This window comes from Thalassophryne amazonica, chromosome 16, assembly GCF_902500255.1.
Source record: "Thalassophryne amazonica chromosome 16, fThaAma1.1, whole genome shotgun sequence".
NCBI classification, from domain to species: Eukaryota; Metazoa; Chordata; class Actinopteri; order Batrachoidiformes; family Batrachoididae; genus Thalassophryne; species Thalassophryne amazonica.
The window spans coordinates 67,793,378-67,812,835 of record NC_047118.1 but is presented as its reverse complement, the minus strand read 5'-3'; the positions used below and the strand labels follow the sequence as shown (position 1 = coordinate 67,812,835).

General features: G+C 41.6%; 1 protein-coding gene across 1 annotated transcript in view; it reads right to left on the bottom strand.

Annotated features, from left to right (window-relative positions):
- usp7 (ubiquitin specific peptidase 7 (herpes virus-associated)) overlaps positions 1 to 19,458 on the bottom strand; it is a 119,696-nt gene that overhangs the window by 37,273 nt on the left and 62,965 nt on the right. The window contains 7 exon segments of the mRNA XM_034189483.1: positions 5,065 to 5,202; positions 7,831 to 7,932; positions 7,934 to 7,962; positions 8,035 to 8,179; positions 10,476 to 10,632; positions 14,079 to 14,188; positions 14,347 to 14,429. Coding sequence (XP_034045374.1) covers positions 5,065 to 5,202; positions 7,831 to 7,932; positions 7,934 to 7,962; positions 8,035 to 8,179; positions 10,476 to 10,632; positions 14,079 to 14,188; positions 14,347 to 14,429 — 764 coding nt within the window.

Here is a 19,458-nt window from a genome sequence, read left to right as displayed (position 1 = left end):
TTTTTTTACAGTAATCAGAAATTTTGAGGTAATAAAAAAAAAAACATTTGCAAGGATTTTTCTTCATAAAACTGCTCTATAAATGAGCAGTCCTGTGACACGTTTGTTTTGTATCGATCAGTGGTTTCTGCACCGATCTGTTTTGTAGAGATCAGTGGTTTCTGCCACTAGTCTTCCATGTTTTGGCTCAACGCGTCGTTCCTACTGGACAACGCGAAGCTACGTCACAGACGCCTCTAAAAAGCAACGCGTCTCATTGAAAATAATGGTTTTTAGACCGATTCGTGACGCCTCTGATGCGTCTGGTGTGAAAGGCCCTTTAGAACATTAGAGTATCAAAGCGGACAACAACTTTGTTTACATATGAAGCCGTGTGTAACCGGAGCAGCACCAGACAGCAGAACAATATTCTAAATGGCTGCTGCGTGCCAACACAGGAGAAATAAAATCAGCGAGATTCGGTTGTGTTTCAGAGCATGAATTTATTACTACGTTGTGTTTTCTAAATACGCTGTGTGTTACAAAGGACCCAGAGCCAGAAATACATTTGTCACCAACCCTCAGAAAATGAAAGCAAAAACAAATAGTATGCCTTCTATGGCGGTATGTAAGTACCTATATGCAGTAGGAAGAATTTCTTTAATTTGTAAGTTTGTTGGTTTTTGCATCCAGAACTGCTCTGAGCATGCACCAAGTGGAGTACAAGCCTGTTTTTAACAGGCTGCCTTCACAATAAAATTTACATGTATGTCAGGCATTAACTCTTGTCCGATTGTCCGGGACAAGTGTAAAATGTGATTGGACGAGCAATATGCTCTAAATCGTTGTCCGACCGGACAAGTGGCATTTTTTTGGTTTAAAACGTTTAAATTCTTTATTTTCATGGCTCGGAACCAAAATACCTGACCGCCTCCTTTTTGTTTTCTTATTTACATCACGTCTTGTCTCGAACCTCGCGAGAAAGCGCCTTCGGTTTTTCCAGCCACTCTCCATGCAGCGGACAATCCGAAAACATGATATCAATCTGCACGCGAGACCACTGTATGGAGTGTGCGTTTGTAGCAGAGGCTGACATTTGTTGGGAATCCCACGAGTCACGGGACTCCCGTGGGAATCCCACGGGATGGGAGTCAACTTTGCTATTTAGCACGTGATTGGGACAGTACGGGATTAAAAATTCACAGGAGCGAGAATCAAGGTTTTAGGCAGCGAGCCATCCTGCTGTCATTTGAGCAGTCAATTTTCGAAAAAGACGCCGAAAAAATAGCAAGCAGCTTTGCTTAAAGCTGTCTAAAATTAAGACTGGGTCCAATCGCTGCAGCCGTGTGTGTGTGTGTGTGTGTGTGTCGGCTGGCTGCGAAGAGCGAGGGTGGGCAGGGAAGGGGCACACTGAGCACAGAGTGAAAAAACAAACTAAACTGTGGCACTGCCTTTATTTCTCTCTGGACTGTTCTGACGGTACGTCCTGTTCACACCGTGTGCACGTGTGGGTGACAGTTATACTGAAATTATGAGATGAAATTAATTGGTCAAAATCAGTGCTTAATTTGTAAAGTGGGAGGTCCCGGAGCGCAGAGGATGGGTGGCTCCGGTGCAGAAAAAAAAAAGGAAAAAAAAAAAAGGGCGGGGCGCTTATGAACAACGCTGTGCGCCACACCGAAAATAAACTGGGCATGTATTGTAGGCCTAGTCACACCAAATCTGGATAGAGTACAATCAGTGGTCCCTCGTTTATCGCGGGAGTTACGTTCTCCGCGTTCACACCGGGCACGACACAAGCGACTACAGCCACAGGTTGCCATGTAATCCCTATGTAAGGACGCATTTTGGCGCCAAACCGCGCAGCGGGACGCGGGTGAAGCGATTTTGAGCGTTTGTGGTGCGATACTACGTCGCGATGCCCTCCTCCCCAAGTTTAAAAATCTGAACTTTTTCGTCTCGTCGCGCCGTGATGACCAATCAGGGACTGAATATGTAGTGACGTGGAGATGTCTGGAATTTGACTGAAGATGTGAACATGTCCTGTATCTGGTAGCAGCCTGTGAGCAGGACTTATGTCTCTTTTGTCCTTTATTTCACAATCATGACAGTTTTTGGAGCGAGCAGGAGCCCCACAGCAGCGGGAGCGGAGTTTCTTTTTCTTTTTTACGTGCGCGCGCGAGGGTCCATGGAGATTATTTTACTTATTAACTACACAGATGCATAATAAAGCAAATGGTGACTGGTTTCTAAAGACAATTATGACAGTTTTTTTTGGGAAAGAGCGAGAAGCAGCCTCACAGCAAGCCGCAGAGATTCGTTCTTTTTTTTTTACGTGCGCATGCGAGCAAATTGTCTGTGTGGACAATATTTTATTAATTAACTACACAGATGTATAATAAAACAAATGGTGACTGGTTTCTAAACACAATTATGAGAGTTTTTTGGGGGAAGAGCGAGCTGCAACAAGCAGCGGAGTTTCTTTTTTTTTTTTTTTATTGCTTACATGTGCGCGCGTGAACGGGACAGTTGGTCCTCAAACTGGGTCCCGCAGAGGTGGAAGGACTGCTGAAAGCGGCCATCATCCAGACGCAGCTCCTGGAGCAAATAATGATACTCCCTGTATTGGGAGCTTTTCACAACAACTCGCTCCGTGTGAAAGGTCCGTCATGATGACTTGACGCCGAGCGGAATGGAAGCTCCTCCTATTTGATGACGCACTGGGGCGAATTTTCGCAACGAAAGTCCACCCAAGCAGAGCGACACACCGGGCAAAGGAGGCGCGTCCGTCGCCACGCGACCCCACGAATTTGTAGCGTCTGATTGCGCCCGGTGTGAACGCGGCAGAAATCCGCGAAGTAGCGCTATTTTTTACACTTATTATAGATGTTTTAAGGCTGTAAAACCCCTCACTACACACTTTTCTCAAACAGGCATTAACATTTTCTCACTTTTCTCTCTCGTGTAAACACTTTTTTCTTCTGTGCGAGAAGATTATAAACAGACACACGCAGAACACAATGCGCGGCTCTCCCTTCCCTCACTGCCTCCGGGGGTACAGATGCGGGACCCGCAAAGAATCCAAGTCCTCCCTCGGTAGTCACGGAGCTCTGCGGCTGCGGTCAACATCCGGATCAAAACAGTGAGAGTAGCCTCTGGACCTGTTGCCAGATTTGGCGCAATTCCGCACAGCAGACAGGAGGGCGGCGGTGTGATTGGCAGTGAGAGCAATCGCTGTGATTTTTTTTTTTATATTTTGTTAGTCAAGAGAGGTGGCAGATCACGGATCCAGTATGAATAGCTTGCGGAGCCAACGTCCGAGGTTCCGGAGTGCGCGTCCGAGGTTCTGGAGCGTGCTCCGGCTTGCTCCCCCTCAAATTAAGCCCTGGTCAAAATTCCTTAAAATGAGAATATATGAATGAACAGAATAAAAATCACACACACACACACGTGTGATTAAAAAAACTGATGTGGAGAAACTCTGCAGTGATGTTCAGAAGCAGAAATCACATAACCCAGTGGCATCTCTACTTCCTGCGCAAACTCAAGCGGGCAAGTGCTCCACCAACCATCATGAGCACCACTGAGAGCATTTCCAGCTGCATCACTATGTGGGGCGGAAGCTGCACTGACTATAACAGGAAAGCCCTGCAGCGCATAGTGAATGCAGCTGGAAGGATCACTGGTGCCTCACTCCCCTCTCTGCAAGACAAATACACCACCCACCTCACCTGCAAAGCAACCACAATTGTGGGCGATGCAAGCCATCCCGCACACAACCTGTTTAGCACTCTGCCCTCTGGGAAGAGGTACAGGAGCCTCCGGTCCCGTACCACCAGACTTCATTCACCAGGCTGTGAGACTATTGAACTCTCTCCCCCCATATATATATATATATATATATATATATATATATATATAGCCCATGACAATGTCCTGCAGTGATTCACTTTATCACCACCACACCACTTGCACAGTGTCTTAAAAATCTGCTGCTGCTACAAATACTGAATGGTTTGCACTACTGCACTTTCTACTTTTACTATTACCTCAGACACTACACTGTAAATACCTGTGCACTTTTCTGTCCTTATTGTCGAAATGTCTTGTCCTGTCATCACCGAGGGAAGGTGAGAAACGAAATTTTGATTCCTTGTATGTCTAGTACATGTGAAGAATTGACAAAGCCAACTCTGACTTTTACAAAGTAATGGAGGGTGCGATAAAGATGTAAAGACGAGAGCGCAGGCAAAGTGGAATGACTGGAGAAAAATGGCAGGAGCGATTTGTGACAAAAGGATAACTAAGAGTGAAAGGTAGAGTTTACAGACAGTAAGTACTGAGATCTGCCATGCTATACGGCTTTGAGGTCATTGTTAATAAAAAACACAGGGAGCAGAGCTGGAGGTGGCAGAGCTGAAGATGTTGCAATATTCTTTGGGAGTAACAAGGATCTACAGGAACAGGAATGAGCATAACAGAGAGACAAGATGGTTAAGACAGTTTAGAGACAAAATCAGACTGACAATGTTTGTATGTGTGCAAAGGAGGGACCCAGGGTATATGGGGGAAGGATGCTGAGGATGGAGCCACCAGGCAGGAGGACAAGATGGAGGCCAAAGAAAAGGTTTGGATGGTTATGGATGTGCTGAGAGGCCAAGAAGGTTGTTTTTTGTGAAAGAGGAAGACACAGAGGACAGGGTAAGATAGAGAAGGACGATCTGCTGTAGTGACTCCTAAGACCTCCTTTTGGGAGGTGATGGTCTAGTGGTTAAGTGTTGGGTTTGAAACCAGAGGATCATCAGTTCAAATCCCTGCCTGACCAGAAAAATCACTCAGGGCCCTTGGGCAAGGTCCTTAATCCCCCAGTTGCTCCCGGTGTGTAGTGGGCGCCTTGCATGGCAGCAGCCTGACATCGGGGTGAATGTGAGGCATTGATGTGTAAAGCGCTTTGAGCGTCTGATGCAGACGGAAAAGCACGATATAAATGCACTCCATTTACCATTTATTTATAAACAGAAGCAACTGAAAGAAGCAGTAGCAGTAGTAGTAGCAGTAGTAGTAGTAGTAGTAGTATCATCTCACCATGGTCTGCGAGAGGTTCTGGACAAACTCTTGCAATGTGGAGCTCTTCAGGACTTTGAAGACAGTGTACTTCACCTTCTCCTCATCATACATGTCATTGCCTTGATGACCACAGAACTGGTCCTCCGTGACCATCTGTGCAGAGCAAGACAGAAAACAGCACAGCTGTAACAAATGGTAGGAAACATGTAAGGACAAATTCAGCACAGTTGCTAGGTGTGGCAAACTCTGAATTGTGACTGCAGCAGAATTAATTTCATCCTTAAAAATTTTTTTTTATTAAATATATTGTCATTAGGGATCGGGAACCAGTTCTTTTCGGGTATTTTTAAGAAATGATACAATCCACCAACATCAATAGCCTTTTTGCTTAGCGATTCCCTTATTGGTACTTCAGAGCAGCCGTTGTTTTTGAGGGTGTTTGTCGGGAAAATGATCATTTCTCTACATTGATTTACAGACCCTGCAGTGGGTCTGTAATCAAACATTTCTGCAGCGCGGTATTGCTTTGAACCTTGAACCAATGAAGCAGTGCTTCGATCTGGTGCTTCGTTGGTTCATTGTTTCGCTCCTCTTCAGAAGCGGCAACTCCGCTTCTTAACCCCTCTCAAAGCCATTAAAATATGTCAATCATGAGTCAGTTTTGTGCAGATTAAAGTGACTAACTGGGACTCCTGTCTCGTTGCAAGAAAGAAATGAGAATCGTCCTCCGTTCCGTTGCTCCAACATACAGTGGAGTCTTCCATGCCCTAATATCTATCTGCGGTGCATATTTAGTGAGAAGCTGTGAAGCAGTTTTCAAAGCCTATATAAAGTGAAATCTTAAATGGACTGCATTTATATAGCACTTTTCCATCTACATCAGACACTCAAAGCGCTTTACAATTATGCCTCACATTCACCCCGATGTCAGGGTGCTGCCATACAAGGCGCTCACTACACACCGGGAGCAATAGGGGATTAAAGACCTTGTCCAAGGGCCCTTAGTGATTTTCCAGCCAGGCAGGGATTGGAACCGAGGATCTTCTGGTCTCAATCCCACAGCTTAGCCACAAGACCATCACCTTGCCTTGATCCAGAATCCAGATCTGGATCACTGCCAAAATTCAGTGGAGTCTTCCATGCCCTAATATTTATCTACGGTGCAAATGTGGTGAAAATCTGTGAAGTAGTTTTGGAGTAATTGTTCAAAGACTATATAAGGTGAAATCTTGAGCCAGAATCCGGATCCAGATCACCTCGAAAATACAGTGAGTTTTCCATGGCCTAATATCTATCTGTGGTGAAAATCTGGTGAGAATCCATGAAACAGTTTTGATGTAATCCTTCAAAGCCTGTATAAAGTGAATCTTGATCCAGAATCTGGATACAGATCACCTCCAAAATATAATGGATTCTTTCATGGCCTAATTTGTATCAATGTTGAAAATTTCATCAAAATCTGTGCAGTAGTTTCGATGTAATCCTGCTAAAGGTAATCCTTCCAAACCTATATAAAGTGAAACTTGATCAGGAATCCGGATCACCTCCAAAATTTAACGGGTTCTTCTGTGGCCTAATATCTATCTGTGGTGAAAATTTCATCAAAATCCGGTCAGTAATTTTGACGTAATTCTGCTAACAAACAGACAGACAAGTAAATAAATGCCAATGATTTTATTACGTTCTCTGTGGCCGTAATAAGATGAAAGACTTACACTGAGTATGAGGTCTGTATGGGGAAATATCAGGCTGAATCCCCGTACAGACCGAGCAAGCGAGGTTTTTATATATATATATATATATATATATATATATATAATATATTCACGCAAACTTACAGTAAAGTCCGAATATGCTGCTGACAGTGTTGGGCTCATTCGCTTTCTTCACCTCCATGAAAAACTCGCTAAGAGATGGTCCATTCATTAGCTGGTAAGTTTTCAATCTGTGTTTTTTCTGATGCTGTTTAGATATTTATGGAGTATGTTCATGTCCAACTTTTTTTTTTCCCTAATCGTTTAGCTTCCTGGTTTGTAATGAAACTATGCGTTGCGGACAGAACTGTCATGGTAACCGGTCCCAAAATATGGAAAATATCCTACCGGTAATCAGCCAGTCAGAGCGGTGCGTTAGAGTCACAGCTATGTACGTGATTTAAAAAAAATAAATAAATCCCTGTTTTGGTCCTCCTCCTCTAACCAGGCCCATTTGATTTTATTATTGATAGAACTGTCACTTTAAATAGTCTCCCCTTACAGAACAATGTTTCCAGCCATGAATTTCCTTGTAGTTTAAGCAGTTTTCAGGATGCCACAAACTTCACTGTAAAGTTTTTAACAATACTCTCATGGCTGCGTGCGTCCAATTCAGTGACGCTTTATAAATGGAATGAGCATATTTATTTTTTAATCTTGAATAGTTGGAATGAAGATGTGAAAACACAGAGCTTTCATATTCACTATGACATCTCATTGAAGACTTTTCCAATTGCTTTACAAACAGTAGATTGTTCCAGCAAGTACACAACTGAAATCTGACCCCAGACCATTACAGAAAAAAAAAATATATCTAAAGAATGAAAAAATTTTCCATGGACAAAAAAAAAAAAAAAAAAAAAAATACAGATTTGCAGAAATTTCCAGAAGACTCATGTCAGTGTATAAACAAAAAAAGAATGAATAAAAAAAGTGAGCTCCACACCAAACCGAGAGGGTTAGACACTTGTAAAACACCTAGAGCCTAAATAAAAATTACAGGTTAAGTTTATATCCATCTCTTACACTGAACCTGCATGTAGAGGTGGCCCCTCTGCCTTTCCTTTCGCTTCTGAGCTTCTAAACCCTCTTCTCTTCCTGCAGCCTGCTCCACTAACTGCTGGGGGATGTCCACTGTCAGTCATCGGCTGGAGGACTTCACCTGGTAGTGAAGCCGCAGTTTCAGCACGGTGGCACACAAAACAAATAAACAAAAAAAAAAAACTACACTTACTGAGCCTGGACTCACGGATGTAGACCAACATGTAGGCATTGGTGCAGTGGCGCACTGAGAGATCATCATCGTGACCCCCATAGTTGTGCTCAATGGCCTCTTCCTTTGTGCACCTTGACACCACGTCATCATCAAACTTACACCACTGCAGACCGAAGCAGAGAGACAGGACAGACCGAAGTATGAGGAAGTAAGAAAGACAAGATGTGTGGGACAGAGGGTCAGCTAACACTGCAAACTGAATGAATTGTGTGAATCATGAATTTTATTCTGACATTCATTACCAACATGCCAGATTAATTCAAAACTCTCAACTTTAGCATTTTGACAGATCATTACATTTAGAGCCTGACAGATGAACCGATTTGATGATATTAGCCTCACAAACACATCGATATCGATGTTATCTTTCCCGACATGATGAGTTTTATATTATAATGCAGAAAAACACTTTGGCTGTTGGAAATTGTACCATGTTGTAGACTGTCTACCGAGAATACTTGAATGGGATTGTTTTACAATGCTGTCAAGCAATGGCTGGGACCGCCATCACCCCTTGGTCACATTAGCTACAGAGATGGAGGCAAAGTGACCAGCTGCCATCCATTTACAATCAGAGTGGGCATTTACAGGCAACAAAAGACAAGTGTTTGATGTATGTACAGAAGTGAAGTCTATTTTACGTAAATGCCTCAGTGATGACCACGATGGCCAGCAATCCGAGTGAAGGCAGTGTGACATATGTTGGTTTGTTGGATATAATTAGTCACGTGTGATAAAAGTTCATGTTTAAAACATGAAAGTCTCAATTATATTTCTTTGTTTACAAGGGTTTGATAATGAAGTGTTTGGAATCATTGCTATGCTTTATGTGTACATTGGCAGATACGAGGTCTATTAGAAAGAAAACCGACAGGTTTTATTTTTTAAAAAACTATATGGATTTGAATCACGTGTGATTACGTCAGCCAAGCTTGAACCCTCGTGCGCATGTGTGAGTTTTTCCACGCCTGTCGGTGGACGTCATTCGCCTGTGAGCACAACCTTGTGGGAGGAGTGGTCCAGCCCCCTCGTCGGATTTTCATTGTCTGAGAAGTGCTGAGATACTGGCGCTGTGCTTGATCAAATTTTTTTCAAGAACTGTGAGGCACATCCGAGTGGAGGACCATTCAAGAAATTCAGCTGGTTTCGGTGAAAATTTTAACGGCTGATGAGAGATTTGGATTGTTTCTTATTGCTGTAAGGACTTCCCACGGAGCGGGGACATCGCGCAGCGCTCCGAGGCGACGTCGTCATCCGGTTTCAAAGCTGAAAACCTCCAAATTTAAGCCTCTGTTGACTCAGGACGTCGTGAGAGAACAGAGAACTTTCAGAAGAGGTCGGAATCAGCAGTTTATCCGGACATTCCACTGTTAAAGGAGATTTTTTTTAATGAAAGACGTGCGGACGGATTGGCATGCCGGCTCGCCCGCCACAGGAAAAACACCTCCGTGTTGATAACCATTTGTAAAATCCAGGCGGCTTTTGGTGGATTTCAGTTGAGTGAGTATCTCAGAAATGGTTTAACAGCAGGGCATGTTCCAACTTGTCCTTAAGGCTTCCAACGGAGGTGTTTTTTCCTGTGGCGGGCCGACGCGCCAATCCGTCCGCACATCTTTCATTAAAAAAAAAAAAAAAAATCTCCTTTAACAGTGGAATGTCCGGATAAACTGCTGATTCCAACCTCTTCTGAAAGTTCTCTGTTCTCTCACGACGTCCTGAGTCAACAGAGGCTTAAATTTGGAGGTTTGCAGCTTGAAACAGGATGACGACGTCGCCTCGGAGCGCTGCACGACGTCCCGCTCCATGGGAAGTCCTTACAGCGATAGAAACAATCTAAAATCTCTCATCAGCCGTTAAAATTTTCACCGAAAACCAGCTGAATTTCTCGAATGGTATCCACTCGGATTGTGCCTCACAGTTTTTGAAAAAAATTCTGATCAAGCACAGCGCCAGTCTCTCAGCAACTTCTCAGACAAAGGAATTCCGACGAGGGGGCTGGACCACTCCTTCCACAAGGCGTGCTCACAGGCGAATGACGTCACCGACAAGCGTGAAAAAACTCTCACATGCCCACGAGGGTTCAAGCTTGGCTGATGTAATCACGTGATTCAAATCCATATGGTTTTTTAAAAAAATAATAAGGTTGGATACTTTTATCACAGACCTCGTATGTCGGTGTTGGAAATTGTTTTTTAATTTTATTTCACAATATCTGTATCAGCCCCCTCCCCCCCAAAAAATCCCCATCAGTCAGGCTCTAAACAAAGAACACAACACAAACTGTTCATGTTAAATTAGCTAGCTACAACAAAATTCCACTGACCCACTGCAAAGCATAAAGTTTTTGGTGAAAGGTGGGGAAAAAAAGTTGTTCTCACAATTGGTTCCTTGACACTCACTTTGCCGTCTCCTTTAGGGTTAAGATAGACGACATAATGACCACCATGGTTGTCGCCGCTGTGAACCAGTACTGCATGAAGGATGTAGTTGGCCGGGTCCTTGGAATCCGGCTTCTGGAGGAACTCATCTAGTGGTAACTGATCTGGAAACTCAAACCTGTGAAGAATATAGTGGTTGCACAGAACAGCAACAGATTACAATACTATCAATCAAATCTAGTACTTTTATCTGCTTACTTGTCAACCAAATAAGGACATAATGAAAGAGCACAACAGGCTTTGGTGTAGGGCTGAAACGATTAGTCGAGTAACTCGAATAATTCGATTACAACAAATGTTCAATGCAAATTCTGTGCCTCGAAGCTCCGTTTAATGTTGCAGTACATATGCCAGGCCTGTGTGTGGTGCTGTAACATCCTCAGAGGGGAAAAAAAAACAAAAACAGAAGAGTACAGCTAAGACTAGAGCTAATCAATGTAGCACCAAAAGCTACAGCTTTCCAACGTGACACAGAGCAAAATAAAGGCCTTCTAGAGAAAGGGTCCACGCTGGTCATCTGAAATAGCTTATACTGCACATTTAAAGCAAAACAGTGTGATTGTCTGTTTTTAAAAAAAACACACGGTTTTGTCCGCTGGCTGTGCTCCACTCTACATGCACTTTAAGTCAATCAAGTTTATTCAAAACTACCTTTATTTGGATTTAATCAGCGTTCCATTGACAGAGTGCAGAGCAGATTTATCAATGTGGCTTTTGTGGAAAAGCTGCACTCTGGAGACCAGTTTTTTCACAGGCTGTGCTCACGTTCACGTGCAGCCAGATTGACTGAGGATTACACAGACCGCCTGTGCTTATGGACCAGTGTCAGGGGAGTGCTGAGCTCCTGACATCGGGAAGGATCCAAACTTGTAAAGATATGAAAAAACAAATTACCCAGGAAAAGAGAAAGGGATACAAGAAATTTGACAGTCTGCGTGGTGGTGGAGCGACATTGTGCCATTACTGAGGGAGAGCCTGGACTACTGATGTTGTTTAAAAATGCAAAAGTACTTTATCAGATTACTCGATTAATCTGATTAAAAAATTGCAATACTCCATTTCAAAAATATTTCAAAAATATTCTATAGCAGCAGTTGGTGAAGCTCCAACATTACTCACCGAACGTTGATTTAAGTTCCCTCAATAAAATCTGTAAGTCGTCTTTTTCAGGTTATTTGTGCATTTGTTTTTTACTGAGCTAAAACATCACAGTCAATGTTGAAATATTAATGGACTAGACTCTACAAATATATCTTAATTTGCAGTGTATACCTTAAAAGGAATAATAATGTTTCATGTTACAGTGAGAAAAGGGATAACAGAGCTGGTGCCGGTATCAGCATTAGTGCATGTCCTAAAGGTGTCTCAGTGCCCTGGCATCAAAACATCAGCTCCAACACAGAATGATACTGTTGACAAGAACTGCCACCAGTGACTCATTGTCAGTGTGTTTGTGCAGAAGGTCTGGGTGTGCCACTTGAAGATGCCAGGCAGAAGTGCACCTGTTCCTGGAAACAGATTGCTCCTTTAACCTGTGCTAATACTAAGTACCAGAGTGACTATAAAATTGTTTTTCTGCCCCAGGCACTGAAGTAGCATTGTACAGCATGTAGGAGGACAGTGACGGGAAGCGAGACCACCTTTGTAAACTAACAAAAGCTGATGGAATATCATTTATTTCTTTCACCACTTCAGGAGAATAGCTGGCTTGTTTTCTTTCAGTGCACAGTATATTTGGTCTGACAGATGAAGGCACCAAATAAGGTAGATAATGCCTGTTTATTTACAATCGTGCAAACACAAAAAGCAGAAATGGGACACTGACCTATGTGACCTTCTCCAGGTTGCAGGATTCTGTAGTTTAGGAAGTAGCTGAATGAAGTCTGTAATATTTTGTTGGGAAGCTATTAACTCATTGAGTGCCAGCCATTTTCAAAGTTCAGAACATCCCAGTGCCAGGATTTTTCAGCATTTGAGTGTTTTTTTCAAGACCCATAGAAAATTGAGTTTTATGTCCATGTCAACAACAAACATACCAAAAGAAACTTCAGACTTTCCTTTATCATCAGAAAAAAAAACATTTGTACCTCTTTCCATTCTTTAGTTAATTGTCTGCAGAACATGGGTGGGTATCACTAAAAATGCTGATTTCTGACAAAAAACTGAGAAAATTGGATTTTTGTGACAAGCAACATTTCAAGGAGAAAATGTCTTTGATTATAATTGTTTTTGCTTCAGTGACATCTCAAACATTATGAAAAGTGATCCTATTGTATAATGCACCAAAAAAACAAAACAAAAAAAAAAAAACGTCAGGGGAGGGACTCCGTCTGTCTCTTCTCTCGGCGGTGTCTTTTCCCTCTGGCTCCCGCGTATCAGACCTTTTTATTTTTTTCAAAAACCTGATGGATTTGAATCACGTATGATTGCATGAGCCTGTCGACTGCGTCATTTGCTTGTAAGTAGCCTTTGTGTGAGGTGTGTGTCGTGCGCTCGGCGTTTTTTCATTCCAAGGAAAAAGACGGAACGACTGGAGCAGCGCGACTGCATCACAGTTTGACAGACACTGGGCGACAGCCAGGTGGAAACCATTCAGATTAGGAGCGGTACAACCGTAAGACGTTCGCATAACGGTGGAGAGCGAGCTGCGCTCCGGTCCACACTCACACTGCTAACACCCACAGAATGGGTTCCCTTGTGATTACAACTCTAATTTTTTTACACAACCTAGATCAGCTGATTACCCCCCCATAAAAAAAATGTAATTGGTGCGATAACGCATCTTTGGCGCTGAGCGTTACTATCTCAAAAGATGTGTTTAAGTGTCAATGGCACTCAATGAGTTAATACAACTGGCCTGTGCGTCCATCCACCCCAGACACACAAAATAACTGTGACAGATGGATGTGGCTCGACATGCACAAGTCACTGAATTACTACAGAAAATCTGCACAGCAAATATGCCCCCCAGCAACCACAAAGTTAAAGCTAGTTGTCTGGACTGATATTTGGATTTAAGATGCAAACTGACACAAATAAACTGAATAAAATTTAGACTGACTGTTAACTGTGCCTGGATACACCAGAGAAAGTACATTTCATCTGATTCACTTTTGGACAATCAAGTGAGTTATTTTCACTTGAAAAGATAATCGATAAGTTACAGCAGTGCTGAGAACAATGGCTTCAAAACCACAATGAAAACTACAGCTACTGTTCTAAGTAATGCCAACTCAGAATTACTATTGTGCAGTGACATTCCTTACAGTGTGAGAATAAACACAGCAAAGCAACATCACAAAATCATACTGTAATTGGTGCCATTTTTCTCTTTTACAGTGTGCATTATACAACTTAGAAATTAAACAATTTTGTGCTAAAAGTTTTATTTGTGTTAAAAAAAAAACACCTTTGTGATGAAACCTATAGATGCAGTGTTTAAATTTAACTGTCACAACTGATGGGATGCTTGAGAAACAAATGTGGAAATCAGTGGTGAGTGATATCAGTGGCGTGAATGAAGTGAAATGAGCTACATGGATGAGTGCAATTTGTGTTCATTACCGGTCATTAATCTTAATGTTCTGGTCCGTCTGTGGGTCATACATGAACCTCATCAGCTGCAGATGAAGGATTGGGGGGAAGGTAAGAAACTTCACCCCCTTTTCTGCTTCCTGTAAAACAGACAGTGCTCAAGAAATCATACTGACTTTACTATGGCATTTTATGAGCACTGATGCTACTCATCAAGAGCAGGTTGCAACTCATTTCAGGTGAAGCATGTTTCAATATCACAATAAAACTTGGGGGAGGGGGAATACAAGCTCCTCACCTGCAAGCCATGCTCTCCTGCATCATATTTGTTGTCTCCGTCTAACTGTTCTGTAGCAACATAATCTTTAAATGACTCGAAAACTGGAAATAAGAGTAGAAAAAGAATTTATCAACCACACGTTCCTCATGTTACAAAGTGCAGAGAGGAAAAACTGCCACGATGATCAAGCCTTCTGAAGCCCAACAGAAAGTTTTTAGACAGATTCAGCATTATTTTTTTTTATTTTTTTTTGGACTTAATTATTTGATAAATAACAGGATACCACAAAAATACATTTGTCTGGCTCTATGTGGCCCTGTGACATACTGGTGTCCTGTCCAGGGTGTACCCTGCCTCACACCCTATGATTGTTGGGATACACTCCAGCCCCCCATGACCCTTAATTGGAGTAAGCAGTTGAAAATGAGTGAGTGAGAACAGCACAAGAATCATTGTTTCCTCCAGACACCTCATGCCTGCATCCTCGAAATTATGACACCACCTGCCTTTATAACCATGTTGAATGGGTACAGAGCTGGTGCACTGACAGTCTAAACAGAGAACATTTATGTCTTAGACCACAAAAATCAGATCTAAAATAAAGTGCTGTATGAAGAATACAAGACTCAGACACACCTTACATAAAAAGGTTCATAACACATGTACAATGTATGAGTATAACGGCGTGTTATGGTATCTGCATGGCTCCAGACTGACTTTTTTTTCCCTAGTGGGAGAACTGTAGCCCCTAAATTCAAATTTCATGAGCACAAGTAGAAAATTTAGGAAACACAGACCATGAATGGCCCTGCAACGTAGCTATTCACATTTTCCCACTTTAACTACATTTCTGATAAAGGCTTTGGCAATAAATTCACTCTTAATCATTTGTCAAAAATGTTGTTTTCTTGTGAACACAATTAATATATTACATATACATGTGCAAAACAATAACTTAGTTGGAAAATAAGAGACGTATTGAGGTACTGAACGTTCTCCTTTTATGCTTGATCAATCGCAGGTATTATTGAAGTGAGACTTGAACTGAACCACCAACTTTAGAAAACATTCTCTTTTAAATCCTGCTCTTTTCTTTTAAGGTGTCGAGTTTATTCATTGAATTTAATGCAGTCGTAAGTCTGGTGAATTACTTGATTACATCCTCCTGAGACTGTGAGGAGTTCCAAGGAGGACAATCTTCTGAAGCTCTTTCATTTTGGGGATCTTGTCGATATACTTTTTTTTAATCCTCTTCTTGACAAGCCCAAGAGCACCAATGACCCACGGTGGAGGTGTAGTTTTCATGCCCCATGCCTTCTCCATTTCTATTGCTAGGTCTTTATAATTGGGAGTTTTTTTGTTTTCAAACAGGTGTTTCTTTCTGTGGAGACAAACATATCGAACAGAGAGGTTCTCTCCTTCTTGTCTTTCACTACAATATCAATTAACTACTACATTTACTACAACCCAATTCCAATGAAGTTGGGACATTGTGTAAAATGTAAATAAAAACAGAATACAATGATTTGAAAATCCTCTTTAACCTATATTCAACTGAATACACCACACAGACAAAATATTTAATGTTCAAACAGATAAACTTTGTTGTTTTTGTGCAAATATTTGCTCATTTTGAAATGAATGCCTGCAACACGTTTCAAAAAAGTTGGGACGGGGCAAAAAAAGACTGGGAAAGTTGATGAATGCTCAAAGAACACCTTCAATCCATCAGGTGGCACTGCATTAAAATCAACATCATTGTGTAAAGGATCTTACCGCGTGGTCTCAGGAACACTTCAGAAAACCATTGTCAGTTAACACAGTTCGTCACTACATCTACAAGTGCAAATTAAAACTCTTCCATGCAAAGTGAAAGCCATACATCAACAACACCCAGAAACGCAGCCACCTTCTCTGGGCCCGAGCTCATTTGAAATGGGCAGACGCAAAGTGGAAAAGTGCACTGTGGTCTGATGAGTCCACGTTTCAAATGGTTTTGGAAATCATGGACGTCATGTCCTCCGGACCAAAGAGGAAATGACCATCCAAATTGTTACCAGTTCAAAAGCCAGCATCTGTGATGGTATGGGGGTGTGTTAGTGCCCATGGCATGGGGAACTTACACATCTGTGACGACACCAACAATTCTGAAAGGTACATCCAGGTTTGGAGCAACACATGCTGCCATCCAAGCAACGTCTTTTTCAGGGACGTCCCTGCTTATTTCAGCAAGACAATGCCAAGCCACATTCTGCACGTGTTACAATAGTGTGGCTTCGTAGTAGCAGAGTGCAGGTACTAGACTGGCCTGCCTGTAGTCCAGACCTGTTGCCCATTGAAAATGTGTGGTGCATTATGAAGCGCAAAATACGACAATGGAGACCCCGGACTGCTGAACAACTGAAGTTGCACATCAAGCAAGAATAGGAAAGAATCCCACCTACAAAGCTTCAACAATTAGTGTCCTCAGTTCCCAAACGATTATTGAGTGTTTTTAAAAGGAAAGGTGATGTAACACAGTGGTAAACATACCACTGTCCCAGCTTTTTTGAAAAGTGTTGCAGGCATCCATTTCAAAACGAGCAAATATTTGCACAAAAACAAAGTTTATCAGTTTGAACATTAAATATCTTGTCTTTGTGGTGTATTCAATTGAATATAGGTTGGAGGATTTGCAAATCATTGTATTCTGTTTTTATTTACATTTTACACCATGTCCCAACTTCACTGGAATTGGGATTGTACTATCATCATTATTATCATTGCTATTTGTGGTGTAACAGATCATAGCTGATCCGTGATCCATATGGACGCCCCCATGGTTCGGAATGCATCTGAACCACAGATTAACTGCATAGTTTACAGAAATGTCATATTGTGTAATGGTGACGCTTTTAAAGTGATAACTGTGCTCATTTTGATGCAGTCGAGGAAAAATCAGAGCCTGAGTGGAGGTTAAAACAGCTGTGTATATATGTTATGCCATCATGAACACACTGTTAAAAACAGCGTCGCTTGGCTTGTTGCACAAAAAAAATTTTTTTTAAAGGAGTTGAGGACAAAGTGCCTGTTGTCTCTTCTCTGTGCAAGCACTGGCACACTGAAAAGAGCTTAATGCTCAAAGCACATACACAGCCGAAGTATTCCTGTTTTCTGATTGCCTGCTCTGCAGGACTACTGACCTGAATGAATTCAGATCATGGCTAATGAGTTTATCCCAAAAGGGTTATACAGATGAAGGCAAATTTATTCAACCCACTATGAAATTTAACATTTCCTTCAAAATTTTCCCAAGTGCTTTTTCAACAGCGCAAAATTTTCTACACAGCATTTCTAAACATCCTACTTTTATTTTGGATGCTTACATTAATTTAATTTGCAGACAGAAAGAAAATTATTAACAAAAAAAAAAAAAAAAAAATAGGGTCAAAAGTATTAGCCTTACCTAATGCTCAGAGTTATTTGGGTGTCTTTTTGCTGGATAACAGCCAGCAGTTATGTGTTGTGGTTTTCAACAAGTCTCAGACATGTCCCCTGAAGAATCCCAGCCCATTTTTCTTTGGAAAATATCTCAAGTTTCTCCAGATTAGATGGTCTTCTGGCATGGACCTTTGTCTTCAGTTCACCCCACAGATTTTCAATATGATTCAAGTTAAGGGCTTTGTACAACCCCACCAATAACATTCACTCTGGTCTTCCGGGGGTAGCTCTTCAACAGGAGTGACACGTTTGAAGACAAAGTGATGACCCAGCCACAACTTTGCTGATGAGTGCTTGAGGTTTTCTTTTAAAATCTTCAGATATCCTTCTTTGTGATTCTTCATGATTCCTTCCGCCTTGAGGAGATTCCTGGTTGCAGACACAAAGTCACATAAGTCATTCACTACTGTTTTGGCAGTTGTTCTGGGGTCTTTAGACATCACTCACTAGTTTTCTTTCCAGAGTCTTTGAAATCTTTTGCTTCCTACCTCTGCCAGACTTGTTCTGTACTGTGTGGCTCTCTTTGAATTTCTTGATAATATGTCTCACTTCAGTTCTTGACACTTGGAAATGCTGTGATAACTCCTCCTCTTGCTGCCTTGTGACCATCAACCATTTTTTTTCTCAAGTCTAAACTGATTTCTTTTAATGTTTTCTCAAGTGACCCTTACTGAGGTTTTTATACTGTGTGTAACCTGGAAGATAACCATCAGTTTCAATTTGATATTACACCCTTTGTGCATTACAAAGTTAAAGCACATCACTGCACAAAAGTGGTTTGTGCTATGGCTCAACAAAAAAAAAAAGGTCTATTCTTAAGGGGGCTAATAATTTTGACCCTTGTAGTCTTTCGTTTTTATTAAATAATTTTGTTTGTGTGCAAAGTAAATATTTTTCAAAATAAAATTTGAAAAAGTATTCAAAATAAAACTAGGATGTTTGAAAATGCTCTGTTGAAAATTACTTGGTCTTTTTAAAAAAAGCACCATTTTATGAGGGGGGAGGGAGAGGTAATAATTTTCTCCTCATCTGTAAATAACAATATTGCGACCTCTCACAATGTAGAAATCCTCATCTCTTGTTTCTTTAAAAAAGAAAAAAGTTATGAACTTAGATCAGCTTGACTCAATTTCTTTTTTACTTTCATGAATTTGACAAAGACTTACACCCAGAGGGTACACTACCTACAGGTATTTCATGCGATAGTGGTAGTAAAATCTACTCATTCAGGTAACACGTGAAATTGACCATATTAATACGTTGTTGAATTTCATGCACATTTGGCAGTGTCTGGGATGTGAGGTAGAAAATTAAGCAATGTTGTTCCAAGCTGGAATAATAAACCCCATTTACTGGGCACTGCAGACATTGGAAACAGCCATTAAATGAAAAATGTAATCATATGTGGAAAAATACAAACTCACTGGCCCCGTCATATTAACATCCCAGAAATCCTTTCACTTTGTGTCCACTTTCTCAATACCGCAGCACTGTGTGTGGGTGTGCAATTAAGTGAGTGAGCTTGTGAGTGAGTGAGAAAGAAAATGACAGGTGCAACTCTGATTATGTTTGGACCACAAAAAAACAAAAAAACATGCCTAGTGAACTCTAAGTCCAGAGACCGTGGGCCATTGCATAAATGTAGGAATC